The 14,892-nt window shown below is 37.9% G+C and overlaps 2 protein-coding genes across 3 annotated transcripts in view; one reads left to right on the top strand and one right to left on the bottom strand.

The window, feature by feature from the left end:
- Positions 1-1,659: 1,659 nt before the first annotated feature.
- LOC127421258 (serum response factor-binding protein 1-like) lies at positions 1,660-9,867 on the bottom strand. Of its 2 annotated transcripts, XM_051664141.1 has the most exons (4): positions 9,739-9,858; positions 9,446-9,528; positions 7,075-7,754; positions 1,660-4,819 (listed from the first exon to the last, which is right to left on the bottom strand). In XM_051664141.1, exons 3-4 carry the CDS (start codon positions 7,732-7,734, stop codon positions 3,266-3,268), a joined length of 2,214 nt encoding a protein of 737 aa, XP_051520101.1. In that variant the 5' UTR covers positions 7,735-7,754; positions 9,446-9,528; positions 9,739-9,858; the 3' UTR covers positions 1,660-3,265. The 2 variants fall into 2 exon arrangements, with proteins under 2 accessions (XP_051520101.1, XP_051520102.1); XM_051664142.1 differs by lacking the exon at positions 9,446-9,528 and having other exon boundaries at positions 9,739-9,867.
- Positions 9,868-9,879: 12 nt separating this feature from the next.
- The window catches only part of LOC127421259 (macoilin-1), a 31,006-nt gene continuing 25,993 nt past the window's right edge, over positions 9,880-14,892 (top strand). The window contains exons 1-3 of the mRNA XM_051664143.1: positions 9,880-10,103; positions 10,833-10,974; positions 11,128-11,254. Of these exons, the coding sequence (XP_051520103.1) occupies positions 10,024-10,103; positions 10,833-10,974; positions 11,128-11,254 (349 nt within the window). The 5' untranslated portion in view covers positions 9,880-10,023. The remainder of the gene's footprint in view (positions 10,104-10,832; positions 10,975-11,127; positions 11,255-14,892) is intronic.

Below are 14,892 nucleotides of genomic sequence, written 5' to 3'. Positions count from 1 at the left end.
GAAAGCATACACTATATACAGGGTTGGGAGGGTTTCTTTTGAAATGTATTCCACTACAGATTACAGAATACATGCTGTAAAATGTAATTTGTAACGTATTCTGTTAGATTACTCAAGGTCAGTAACGTATTCTAAATACTTTGGATTACTTCTTCAGCACTGGTAGATTCTTTCACTTGTTTTGATTATAAAAACTCTGCCAGTACAGTAAGACAAAATACACATTAAAAATACATTCTCTGAAAAACCTAAATATCTTATGCAGTGTTGTTTCTAAAACAAGATAAATCAAATTGATCTTGTTTTAAGGATTTTTAGATATTTTTACAGGAAAACAATACAAAATTATTATCAAGAATACGATTTTTGCCCTAATATCAAAGGTCTTACTAGAAAAAAGAAATTATGATCTAACGTGAATTTAACCTGCATGTAAAATGGCTAGAAAACGCATTTTAGCTTAGCATAATGCTGACAATTTACACAAAGTTTATTTCTGTTTCTTGTGCTCCAAACTTACTTCAAACTTACTTCTCTGTCTGCTCGTATGAATGTAACACATTATTTCACCGCTGTTCAAATGCACTATATTTAGTGAAAGGACAAAATATTATCTGAATATTGCTGTGTCTATGGTGGTCACAACCTTGTGTACAGCATAGGCATCACTTTATTAAAAAAAAAAGTGGTGGGGACCACATGTCATGACAAAATTCATGAATATTAATTAGGTTATGTCCAGATAATGTCACTTGACGACCAATTCAAGTGCTTCAATAAATATTTCACTTAATTAATTAGATAACTTCAGATCCGTCCATCTAACACTGTCAGTATTGGGAGTTTGTTAATTAGTAAGGATTTGGCCAGAATGAATGGTCTTATGGTAAAGTTTTCACCTCTAATTAAGGAGTTCTGGGTTCTGTTCCACCCATATATAACTTTTAATTTTAATAATTCAAGAGTGCATCTTAACATCAGTGGATATATATCATGAGCGGGGGCACATCTGTTTGCATTTTGCTTTGCGATTTAAAGGGGTCATGACATGTCTTTTTAATTACTTTAAAATGTCCTTTGAGGTTCACTTATAATATTAGTAGTTATTTTTTTATTTTATTTTTTTTTTACACAAAAACAGTAAAATATTCATAAAACATGATTATTTACCACCCTAGTATGACCCTCTGTCAGAAACACTTGGTTTTGGTGCTTCTTCTCTTTTAAGACTTGATGGTAAATGCCCACTGTTATGATTGGCTCTCTGCTCTTTACTGACCTGCTCTCTCCTTGACATTTCATTGCTCACCAATGCGGGGCGGTGTACAGGAGAGACAACGAAAAGTAAGCATTAGGCTTGTTTGAGATGTCAAACACCTCAGCTACCTCAAAGAGATCAAAGGCAGATTTTGTGGCATTCACGCTCATGTGCTTTGTTGTTAATAAAGTGGATGCAATTTAAATTCTGTTGCTTTTAAAATAAAATTAATATGATGAACAACTCACCCAATATACCTGATATTTAATTTCTCTCAAAAATTGTCTTTCCATCCATTTTTAGTTAAAGAATGACTGGTATTTTAGGTATTTTAGAAATACTGTATGATAACAATCACAAATCCTTCACAGAGTTTGCCAGTGTGTTGGGAATATTTACACAGAATTTATTCACATAAAAACATTATATGAGAGTTAAAAAATATATATTTTTTTAGAATTGTGAATAAACATCACTGTTGTTTAAGCTAATGAGCATTATAATAGCTGTGTTGTTTCCCATCATGCTTGCAGTTTGCCCAGCAAGGAAAAAGCAAATGCGCCAGCTGGCTCTTGCAAGAGTATTTTTGACACATGTCGCCATGACATCACAGCAAGTCGGACAGATTTCAAATTGGCAATCACCTGCCGGTGATCACCGGTGATTGGTTCCACACCTAACTTGCTCATCTCAAATGAGCCCATTTATTGATGTGCTGTTGTGGAGGCCGTCAAATGCAAATGTGTATCACAGTGTGACATCACAATGTGTAGGAAGTAGAGAATGAGGCATTTTGTCTGCTTGGTTTTAACAAATGCTCCTTTTGCAGTGAGAAGGAAGTTCTATGTTTTTATAGTATAATGACCTCTTGTATGTTAAAAAATCAAGGAAAATTTGATTCCTCATGTCATGACCCCTTTATCTGGAAAGGAGCACAAGCTGCTCAACAGTGTGGAGCGAGTAGAGTGTGCATCTGGATGTGTGAGAGAAGGTCGCCACCCGCTATTAGAGGTCGACCGATAGTGGATTTTGCCGATACCGATAACTCAGGTGGTGGGAAAAGGCAGATAATCCATTAATCAGCCAATAGTTTTAAAAATTGATTTATAGATTGTAAAGAAAAATAAAAATCTTGGGCTTTACTTCCCATGACGGACACAGACATATATGCTACAAGAGTCCAATATGAATAAAGTCCCAGATGCAAGGGAAAGTTCCTAAAAGCACCTATCATCACCGATTAATCGGTAAAACCGATATACCGGTCTACCTCTACCCGCTATCTCTCAACACCACTGATAACAGTCACACTCATACTAAACTTCAGTGCTGGATCGTCGCTAAATTTACACACACAAACGAAATGGAAACTCTTGCTCAAGAACTGCAGATTTTTTTTTCTGCATTAGAAAAAAAGGCTGTTTCAAAAAGCAGTGGGGGCAAAATTGACAAAGGAAAAAAGTGGTAGGGACATGTCCCATTCCCAAATGACACCTATGGTGTACATTGCACAAGAGTATACATTTATTACTTGAAACTGGGATAAAAGGACAACCTCCTGTACTGCAAAATAATAATGGCAAATGTACCCTAATTTCAAGCAAATGTTTATGATGATATCACCCATTGAATAAAAATGTCCCATTTGTGAAATCTTGAAAAAGTTTAACTATCAAACTGAACTAAACTAAATGTGTGAAGTAAACTGTGTAACAAGTAGGAGAAAAACAACACTTTTATACAACACTTTTCCCTCTTTACAGATGGACAAGCAGTCTGATAAAATCAATGTATGAGACCAAACTGGAAATTATCATTGGCTTTGAACAGTCCTTCACTGTGTAAAACAAAATAATAATTGCATTTTAACTCCATGTTTTAATACTAATTAACAGTAAAAAGGTTAAATAACAGGAAGCATTTACATTTTTTTTAATTTTTTTTTTTTATAACAGACAGACATGTTTTAAAACATAAAGGTATCATATGAATTTGAGAAGGTCCTGCTTAATCATCATCATCAAATTTAATCTTTTTTCCCTGGAATACTGTGATTTGTGCCTGCTGTTCTTTTCTCTTCCTGCTGGCCTCCCATGAGGGATGAAGGGCCTGCTGAGGTGGATTTGAAATTTTGCCCGATGGGCCTCTGGGATTCTCCTTGTGATGGTGCTCAAACTGTGACTTTCCACTCCCTGCCCCTGAAGGTCCACCATGCCTTTCTCCTGCATATTTAAATGTCTGTGTAATGGGTTTGAAATGACCTGTCCTTCTATCAACACCAGGGTCTGGGCCTTTGTTTCGAGATGCTTTCATCTTGCCCTCAGGACCTTTCCTCTGGTTCTGGAAACGAGGAGGTCTTGGATCATCATGGCGGAAGCCATACTTTGCATTCTGAGAGGAGATGCTGGATTTGGACAAAGTTGAGCAAAAAACAGACTGTAATTTGCCGAGGTTTCTCTTGTGAGGTTTGCCGGTGGCTGCCTCTGTATTCTGTAATTTGTCAAGTTTTTGAGGCTCACCCTTTTTCTCCTTGACCTTCCCTTGGCAACTTTTCTTTTTCTTGAATTTGCTCACTTTGCCAAGGAAGAAGTCATCGTCTTCGCTCTCTTCAGACTGAGATGACTGCCTACGGAAACGCTCTTCCGTGCTGTCGTCAAAATATTCCTTCTCCTCTTCATCATCCGATAAATCACTCTCTTCTTCATCCTTTTCTGTCTCAGGCTTTTTGGTCTCGGGTAGGTCCTGTTTCTTTTGTGACTTGATGATGGTCTCCTTTTCTTTGTCTGATTTTACAATGCTCTTTGGTAGCTTAGACTCTATACTGGTCACTTTTGAAGACTTTTCAGGGGAACTTTTAACAATTGTAGAAGTGAGATAAGCACTCTGTGGTTTAACTTTTGGATCTCTGGGTTTTTCCGAAGGTGTTGTGATGACCTTGGATGGTGACAACTTTACAGTCTGAGAGTTTGCATCTGTTGGCTCTTCAATGCCAGATTTGTGGATTTCTATGGAAGGATTGTTCAATTTGTCCTCCCCCACTTCTTCTTCCTCCTCCTCCTCCTCCTCATCTTCATTGCCATCATCATCTTCCTCTTCCTCATTATTATTCTCCTCCTCTTCCTCGTCTTCATTATTTGACTGAACCAAGATCTGTTTGTCTTCTTTTTTCTGTTCGGCTTCAGCAGCCTTTGCTCTTTCTTCTTCGATAGCTTCTTTGACCTTTTGGAGTTTGTTGACAAAGCGGGAATGTGTGACTATACGTGCTATGGCTCTGTCCATTGGGTTCGCCTGAGGGTTCTGCATAACCTTTTCAAGCTCAGTGTTCTCCTGGAGTGCTGTCATGGTCACTTGATCTGGTTTAATGCTCCTTAAAACCTGGATTTCTTTCAGGATTCCTGCCACCATCTCTTGGCTCTCCTTCACCTCAGATTCCGGACTCTTTTTCTTCTTCAGAGCAGCTACCTGCTGTGTCAGCTTACTGATGATCAGCACCCTCGTTCTCTTCACCTCCTTCCTCATCCTGACCACCTCTTTTGGAACACTTACTGTTTCTGCTGAATTCTGTAGGAGCAGAGAAACATTTTTTCAGAATAATCTACCACAAATCAGTCAAAACGTACTGAATAGCAAACATTTTGTGAATTAATAATTATTTACTTCCCCTTATTTAGTTCTAAACCTGTATGACTTACTTTCTTATGTGGAACACAAAAGGAGAATTTTTTTATGGATATTTTGGTTTGCAACTCATGCATCATATTCCAAGACTTCTAAATGCATACGATAGTTTTTGATGAGAAACAACCCAAAATGTAAGTAATTTTTCAGTGAAAATGTTGATGTCCGTTGGGCATCATGAGCACTATGGACCTTAAGCCCAAAGTATACTTCGGGCAGACGTGAACGCTATGCGTCTGTGTACAGGACGAGTAATACAAATTTCATCATCAGCAGAGTGCTCAAGCACTGAATGTGTGCGGCCCGATTTTTTTAACCAGGCATACTCTGAATGTGTAGTATGCGCATGTGTCTGGAGCTGTTTGCACTAATTAGTGGGACCACAAGGTGGCAACACTCACAATTGAGCCATTTCGGTCACGAAGAAGTGCAAGAAGTTGAAATCACCAGTAAACAACAGGAGACGACAGCAGTGAGAACAGTAAATTTGCACATCAAGAGCGCATGTGTGAGGAGATCAGGAGATACCTGCATTTGTATAACTCGAGTCTGAAGGAATATAAAGACACCTTTATGGATCTTAACTCCAAAAGACAAATAGTCCAGTATCTCATAGCAGTCATAGCACGCATGTGCCAACCGCCTGTATATGCACACACAGTCACATGCAGTATACTTTGAAAGGCAGACGCTAAGCATTCTCGTCAAAATCAAGAGTTTAGGGCTGCATCCGATACCAGGAAAATTCTGCCTTCGGAGGCTGTATATGAAGGCTGGAAGGGATCAAGACACGTCCGAATCCAATGTTCAAATCACATCCTATCTACTGTGATACCTTCATCTGATCGATTTTAAAAGGCAGCATAGATGTATAAAATCCTGTGCGTGCAGATCCACAGCAGTTGAGCTGAAGAATGTCAGTTGAAGAGGTGGTTGATTGCCAATTTGTGTATAAATCTAAGTTTTTTTTCCCACTTTTGATTTAATTTCTAACAGGAAATCAGTATTGTAGTTATGAAATATACACTTGGTTATTGCCAAAACTCTCTTGAATTTGTTATAGATTATTATTTTTTGAAGCAGACGTGTTACATTTAGTGGGCACCAGATGGTGATACTCAGTTATAACTTTAGCAACGATATGACTTTATGCTGCCTCAGTAGCCTGTCCGAAACCAGTTTCTGGAGGTACCTTCTTACGCAAACCCTGTCTGTGGAGTCACTGATTGATAGGGCAGCGAGGCAACAAGACAGCTACCTTTGGTTTCGGACGCAGCCTAATTTGGGCTTTATTCACGGTTGCGCCATATTACATTTTTGCTTGGAATGATAGCAAGAATGTGAAGGATAGACTTACAGTCTCTTTAATGCGATGCACTGTTGTTTAAAGTGTTTTGGATCAATCTGCTGATGAAACACTGAAAAAAGCATCTTTCCAAAACAAAAAATCAATAGACAAAAAACTTTTAAAACCTTGTTCACAGTGACATAACATTGATTGCATTGATTAGATTTACACTAGTTTTGTGTAAACATGTGTGCTACCTTTTTATTCTCCTTTTGTGTCCAACATGAGAAAGAAATTCATATGGGTTTGGAATGACATGACTTGAAATTATGACTTAGTGAACTATTCCTTAAGGCCCAAATCTTAAACAAACATGTATGACTTTGGACATAATACCTTGCTGGACATTATTCGAGGAATTTGTTGTTGTTTAAGTTAAGGTATTTGGGAAGTTAAACTAACTTGTAAATACAACCTTTATATCTATAAGACAGTTCTACCTTTGTCCCCCCAATTTTGGGGAAATAATCATTATATTTTAAGAGTTTAGTCTCACTTGGCTGTAGTGTAAAGAAAAGAAAAACCTAACAACTTTAAGGCCAAGCCCCTGCCGAGCAATTGCATTGGCAACATACAAGCAATAAGTGGCAATCCTACTACAGCTAGTGCCTGTTAACCAGCATCTGCCTTTCAGCAAATCAGCTAGGACTACTTGGCGACTTCATGTCAGGTACAGTAGCTACGATTCATGAGTCAAGCTGCTACTGAATGAATTAACACAAAAAAATTATAATTTCAGAAACACCACTTATCCTCAGCACTTATTAACACCACTTCATTATACACTTACCTCGGTTGTTGACATCTGTTCCTTCTGGCACTGATTAGTTTCTTCATTTAACGTCTCCAGACATGTCTTCTGGCTCACCGTTGAGGAACCATCAGCTTCATCTTGCTGTTTATCTGTATTTTTCTCACTCTCCTCCTCTGTCAGTTTCTCTTCTCCATCATCATCATCTGATTTCTCTGAACCAACATCATTATCATCATCATCACTGCCTTCTTGAGCCTGATGTTGAGGTGTGACATCTTCAGCATTGTTTTTTGCTAGTTTCTCAGCCTTTCTCGCATTTATTCTTTCCTCTTTGAAGGCTTTAATTGCTTCTTTTATGCTCTGGATTTTCTTGCTGAACTGTGGGTGTGTTGCGATGCGGGCGATGGCTCGTTCGGACAGGCTGGCCTCTTTATTCTGGCACACCTTCTCGAAGCTGATGTCCTTCTGTAGAGCGGCCTTGGTGATGTTGTCTGGTGCAATAACCTTCAGCTCGTGGATCTCCTCACGAAGTCTCGCTGCTCGTCTGCGGTGCCTCTCCAAGTCTGCCTCATTTCCTTTCTTCTTCTCCAGGACCGAGACCTGACGGATGAGTTTCCGGATAAGGAGCACCTTCACCCTTTTCACCTCCGCCCTCATTTTTACCACCTCATTGCTGAGGTTCAGCATTGTAGGCATCTTAGTGTACTTTCTGAGGTCTGAAATGACAAAGGCAAAAGGTGTCATAAGCATGCTAACTTAGATGCACTAAGTAAACTTATTTGTTTATGTTTTGCTGGCTGATAGGACAGTGGTCTTGGACTTAGTATGCAAAAGCAAATGTTTTTAGATAACAATGCCTTCGTACAAATACCATATTTGCAGCATATTTCTGACCCATGATCAATTTATTCTGCAACCAAATAAGTCTAATAATAGGACATTTATCAGATAAAGTGAGTAGAAGTTGGCTGGTTATGTGATCTCAACACGGCAGCCACCATGAGGGGGCTACCTGCATTGTTTAGAATAAAATATTCAAGGCAAGTGGTTCTCAACTGCTGCGTCTGTTTTGATATAGGCTTATCAACTTTTAAAAGTGAGGAGAAACCGTTCTCTAAATATTTTGTTGAGTCTGCTCAAACTCTTTTATATTTGGGTGCAAATACACCTGTAAACCACTTTAAGTAGAAGTACCTAGAAATCAAGAAAAGTGTGTTATAAATGTAAGGAACTAAATAGTAAGCAATTAACTGTTCAGCTAATGACATGTAAATAATTTTGCATATTGCTGAGCCTTTGCAGTTCATGGTCATGGCATGCAAAGAAAAATGCGACTATATGGAAACTTGCCCCTTCAGCATGTACCATCATATGTACATATAATAAATATACAGGCTACAAAAAGCTTGATTTACTTAAATATAGATAATTGTCCCTTGTACCCAAGTGTTCCTTGTGTGTTTTAGGCTTGTTAAAACTTTAAAAGTGTTAAAACTTGTTAAATGGCATTATTGGGATTTTGACTGCACAATACTGCTGCATCACATATTTTATTCATTTTAGACTCTGGAAGCCTTTATTTCTGTGCACATCATAGTAACAACAGACTAAGCAATTTTTATAAATACATTTTTTTTAAAGTATCAGCTGATCAATCAGCAGTGCTGGGTAGTAACAAATTACAAGTAATCTGAATTATGTAATCAGATTACAAAATCAAGTACTGATAATTAGACTGAATTACATTTTAAAATACTCAATCAGATTACAGTTACTTTATTATGGATTACAAGATTACATGTTAATCAGGCAAAGGCAATAAACTGTTCATAATTTATTGCACACACAGACCTGATACTAGCCACCAGCCATAATTACACTGAAGATGGAGTGGTAATCCACACATAAATGCCAAACCAACTGCATAAGGGTGGTAAAGTTAGTTTAAATTTCTCTAATTGCTTACACAAATATGCTTTTGCATCTGACAACTCTTGACACTGTTTTTTTGTTTTTTTGTGATGTTGATTCACAATTATAATTGGTCTGATTTGTTACCACACCACATTAATGCATTTGTAATGCCAAAATTGCTAGAATAAGAAAATTTTAAGTGCTTTTTTTATTTCACTCAGAAACAGACAAATAGCGAGTTAAACACACACACAAAAATAATGTCAATTCTCATATCTTGATCCGTTAACTAAATTTTATTTAATGCATTTAAGCAACATTGTCAAAATGGTCAAGTTTCTCCTACTCAAATGCATGTGACATCAAACAAAAAAGAATAAGATCAGAAGTAATCCAAAAGCAATCAGATTCGATTTTTTATTTAATTACTAAATGTAATCCAAGAGATTATGTAACTGACAACAGTTTTAGTCATGCAATTTGTAATTATTACCTGATTACAATTCAGAAGTAGTCAACCCAGACAGCACTGTCAATCGGTTATCGGTTTCTGAAAAATCCACTATCGGTCGACCTCTAGTTCGGACCAAGTTAAAAAAAAAAAAAAAATGCATGATAACGTTATGAATTTAACTGTCAATGTATATTATGATTATTTCTTCATGTTCAGCACAAGCATGGGTGTGGTTTATCTCAAATATAATGTTTAAATAATATTCCACCGGTTTTACTTGGTTATTACTATGCAAGCATTAATATCACGCACAGTTCAATGTTAACACTTACCTTTAAAAAATACACATCGAAATCAACCAGAAAGTGTTGACTGGTCAGACCGCCGCCATGTTGCCTAGCGAACGTAACGTGCACCACGCGACGCCCTGACGTCACGAGACGTCCAGAATAAAAATGGGAGGGCCTCGCGCAGTGTTGTTATTTTTTATTTCTTTGTTTTTACTAGAAGAAAAACACTGACGTCCTTGCATTTGCGTAGCGATGCGCATCAGTATTAGGTCGCACACGTAGTTTCCCTCGAGCGTTAAAAAGTTACTGGAATCTAAAGGGTGGAGAATGAAGCGGCGCAATGCGGACTGCAGCAAACCCCGTCGCCCTTTGAAACGGAACCGAATCACCGAGGGTATTCACAGTAGGTACGGACGGAGAACATCTCGGGCACCGAGAGCACCATAATGGCGTCTCCTAACTGAGCCTGGTTGTATCGGATGTCTGAGCTGTCACTGTCACACACAGATAACAGCGGCTCAGATCTGTCTAATCATCATTATTCACTCCGAGCGTTTAGCTTAGCCCAGGAGACCTGCTGCCCCTCAGTAAAGCACAATATGTGTGGATGTTTTGATTTATGTGTGATCCATGCGCTCACGTAGTGCATGCAATGGAAAAATAAGCGTCCCATTTTGTGTTTTCCATGTCACGAATATTCCTGAGGCTGGCAGTTGATCTGTATAGCTGTCATCACTGCCATATGTTTATGCAACATTGTTGTAACAATCCTGCCACCTACACTGTTTCCTTTAGGTGTAGGGTTAACTTTATGAAGGCCATCCTAAATAGTCTCAGGATATTTGCTCATTATTTGGAAAATCTGGCCGTTTTAGACTTTTGGTGCATTAGAAATGTGTCCATGCAACATATCCCTACAAGTTTTGGTTTATTCCAAATGAAACCGTGTTGACTGAGGCTTTTGGTATGTTGTTTAAAACGCAGACATACTCAGCCCAGATATACTGTGCTGATACATACTGCCGAGTACGTTTGCATAAAGTAATAAAACATCTCTTTGTTTGTGATAGAGAGACAGGCTTTGATATCATCCCATATGCTTAAATGTGATTTCTCTTCTCTCTGTGATCTGACAGTACCTTCCTGTACCTGAAGTTCCTGGTCGTTTGGGCGCTGGTTCTGCTGGCCGATTTTGTGCTGGAGTTCCGGTTCGAGTACCTGTGGCCTTTCTGGCTTTTCATCAGAAGTGTTTATGATTCCTTTAGATACCAGGGACTGGTGAGTATTTGATCCCGCAGCATCAGTTTATTGTGCAGTTAATCGCTTGCTGTCTGCTGGGTCCTTTATAAACCATCCTTGACATCTTCTTTCTCTAATATGTTAAGGAATTGACGTGGCATGTTGACAGTTCCCCCACTTCTTGTTCCACAGGCGTTCTCTGTGTTTTTTGTGTGTGTCACGTTCACATCAGACATCATCTGCCTCCTGTTCATCCCCAAGCAATGGCTGTTCTTTGCCGCCAGCACGTATGTCTGGGTACAGTACGTGTGGCATACAGGTAAGCCAACATTGCTCAAGTCTAGTTTTTGATGGTGAAAAAAGCATAAGTCTGAATTTTATTGGGTAAATCAACTGTGAAAAGACCAAGTATAAATGCCATCTGAGACACATTTGAGAAGAATAGCAATCTGATAACTTAAACTTCAGAAGGGGGTTTGAGATGCATACAAGACGTGACTTGGCCAAGTATAAGTGCATCTTGTTGTTCAGGCCACATACGTAAACTAAATTATGTCAGCATACAAAGTTTGAGAGCCTCATAATCAAGGATGAGACGCATGAATGGGGCAACTGCGAAACTCGAACACTAATTACTATGTGGGGTGAAGAGAGCGTTCAGACTTTCTGAACAAAATAAATTATGAAATCATGGCTAAATGTTACTTACCTTCACTAGCATCATCACTGATTTTTTTTTTTTTTTCTCTCTCTTTACTATTTTGTCTTTTCCTTTTATATATAAAATGTATATGTAATTGTGTTATTACTGTGCCGATCTTTATCAAAAATGTTGTGAACATGTAATTTATCATACTTATTGCTCTATTTTTTTTTTTAAACTTCATTAATAAAAGTGTATTTTAAAAAAATAGCATCATCAGAGAATTTGCAAAAAGCACAGGAATATTATAAACTGTAAGTGTAAATAGGCTCTTTGAACAGAGCATGTGAGCGAAGCAGAGCAGTGTGACACTCCGCTCAATAACCCAGTAATCGGTCAAATATTTCTCTGTTACCACATATGCCATTGAACATCTTCAAATAATGCCTTAATTTGTTTTCAGTTCTAATTACCTTTATTCAAACAAGTCATCAAACATGCCTCTACAAGTAATATAAGGATAAAACATATGTGCGGTGGCGTGGAAACTCGCATTCATGCAAATTCGCTCTTTTCTGTTTGAACTGGATCTGAGTGACACAACCGACCCAGAAAAACACAGTCTTTTCAACTTTTAAAGTTTGTTCGAGTCGTTTATGGCAATAATGAAAACATGGACTGATACCAGGAAAAATATTGCAGTTAAAAGTGAAATTCATAATTGTTTTTCAGTTGTCTTCACAGAATGATTATTACTGTAGATGTGATACATTAATAGGCTACTGATTTAATGCTATCATACTTTAGGTCTGTAAATTAAAACAAGCAATTTCTCATCCTAATTTGTGTTCAGTCTTAAAGGGCGTATTAAGTTATTCAGAAAAGAGCAGTGAATGTTTTTCGCTGTTTCAGTATTGTTGCTTGATTTAATATTCCCTGCAATGTTATATGTAGGAATTGTATATATAATAATTATTATATTAGTGAATACCATGTGCCCCCTTTGTTTTCCTTGCTATTTTTAAAGCAGCATTAAGTGAATCTGGACTTTATATCCGTCAGAAGATCATGTATTGTGCATGCTCTCTTTATGTGTACAGCAAGGTTTAACCTTGGATTTAACAAATACAAATATTTGTTCTTCATAAAGTGAGATTTTATATATATATATATATTAGATGGCTCTGGAAAAAATTAAGAGACCACTACAAAATATCAGTTTCTCTGGATTTACTATTTATATGTATGTGTTGAGTAAAATGAACATTTGTTTTATTCTATAAACTACTGACAACATTTCTCCCAAATTTCAAATAAAAATATTGTCATTTAGAGCATTTATTTGCAGAAAATGACAACTGGTCATTAATAACAAAAAAGATGCAGTATTTTCAGACCTTGAATAATGCAAAGACAACAAGTTCATATTCATTTTTAAACAACACAATACTAATGTTTTAACTTATGAAGAGTTTAGAAATCAATATTTGGTGGAATATCCCTGATTTTCAATCACAGCTTTCATGCGTCTTGGCATGCTCTTCACCAGTCTTTCACAGTGCTGTTGGGTGACTTAATGCCACTCCTGTCGCAAAAATTCAAGCAAATTGGATTTGTTGGATTGCTTGTGGTCATCTATATTCCTCTTGATCACATTCCAGAGGTTTTCTGTGGGGTTCAGGTCTGGAGATTGGGCTGGCCCATGACAGGGTCTTGATCCAGTGGTCCTCCATCCACACCTTGATTGACCTGGCTGTGTGGCATGGAGCATTGTCCTGCTGGAAAATACCAATCCGTTGGGTAACAAGCTGGGTTGGGTAACATTGTCAGAGCAGAAGGAAGCAAGTTTTATTCCGGAATACCTTGTATGTGGCTTGATTCATCTGCCTGATTCCAGCTTTGCTGAATCACCCCCAGATCATCACCGATCCTCCACCTGGTAGTCTAATGGTTAGACGGAGACATGGAGAGGCCTACAAGCCACAGTGTCTCGCACCCACTGTAAAATTTGGTGGAGGATTGGTGATGATCTGGGGGTGCTTCAGCAAAGCTGGAATCGGGCTGATTCGTCTTTCTGAAGGATACATGAATTAAGCTACATACAAGGTTATCCTGGAAGAAAACTTGATTCCTTCTGCCCTGACAATGTTCCCCAACTTCTAATATTTGCATTGTTCATGGTCTGAAAACACTGCATCTTTTTTTTGTTATTTTGACCAGTTGTCATTTTCTGTAAATAAATGCTCTAAATCAGTGTTTCTCAACCAGGGGGTTGGAACCCACTACGGGGCTTCAGCACACTTCAAGGGGGACCTCAAGATCTCTTAAAATTATTTAAAATATGATAGATTATTATAATTTTTAATAATTATTTTCAACTTACTGAAAATGCTAAAAATGTAATAACTCCATTCAACAGCTTGCTTTTTATGAATATACAGTTCTAGACATTTCTGGAATCACAAGTTTTAAGAAAATATCTTATAATGGATATATCTTATAATATACTGTACATATCTAATTGCCTACATGGGGGGCCTTCGAATATTTTCTCAGACAATGGGGGGCCTTTGAGTCAAAAAGGTTGAGAACCACTGCTCTAAATGACAATGTTTTTTTATTTCATAAAAAATATCACAATTCCTGACATTTAATTGTAGAAAACATTCCCTGTCTTAGGTCAGTCAAGTTTGTAGGCCTCCTTGCTCGCACACGCTTTTTCAGTTCTGCCCACAAATTTTCTGTTGGATTGAGGTCAAGGCTTTGTGATGGGCACTCCAATACCTTGATTTTGTTGTCCTTAAGCTATTTTGCTACAACTTTGGAGGTATGCTTGGGGTCATTGTCCATTTGGAAGACCCATTTGTGACCAAGCTTTAACTTCCTGGCTGATGTCTTGAGATGTTGCTTCAATATATCCACATAATTTTCCTTCCTCATGATGCCATCTATTTTTTTTTTTTTTTTTAAGTGCACAACATGTGCACAACCCCCACAACATGATGCTGCCACCCCCATGCTTCATGGTTGGGATGGTGTTCTTTGGCTTGCAAGCCTCACCCTTTTTCCTCCAAACATAACGATGGTCATTGTCCAAACAGTTCAATTTTTGTCTCATCAGACCAGAGGACATTTCCCCAAAAAGTACGATTTTTGTCCCCATGTGCACTTGCAAACTGTAGTCTGGCTTTTTATATGGTGGTTTTGGAGCAGTGGCTTCTTCCTTGCTGAGCAGCCTTTCAGGTTATGTTGATATAGGACTCGTTTTAGTGTGGATATAGATACTTATCAACCTGTTTCCTCCAGCATTTTCA

Source organism: Myxocyprinus asiaticus, chromosome 30, assembly GCF_019703515.2.
Source record: "Myxocyprinus asiaticus isolate MX2 ecotype Aquarium Trade chromosome 30, UBuf_Myxa_2, whole genome shotgun sequence".
Classification (NCBI taxonomy): Eukaryota; Metazoa; Chordata; class Actinopteri; order Cypriniformes; family Catostomidae; genus Myxocyprinus; species Myxocyprinus asiaticus.
This window is presented reverse-complemented; position numbering and strand designations above follow the sequence as displayed.

Coding starts and splice junctions, on each gene's coding strand:
- LOC127421258 (XM_051664142.1), bottom strand. CDS start 7,734: ATGCCTACAATGCTGAACCTCAGCAATGAGGTGGTAAAAATGAGGGCG. Junction 4,820..7,074: donor AACAGATGTCAACAACCGAG/GTAAGTGTATAA, acceptor CTGCTCCTACAG/AATTCAGCAGAAACAGTAAG.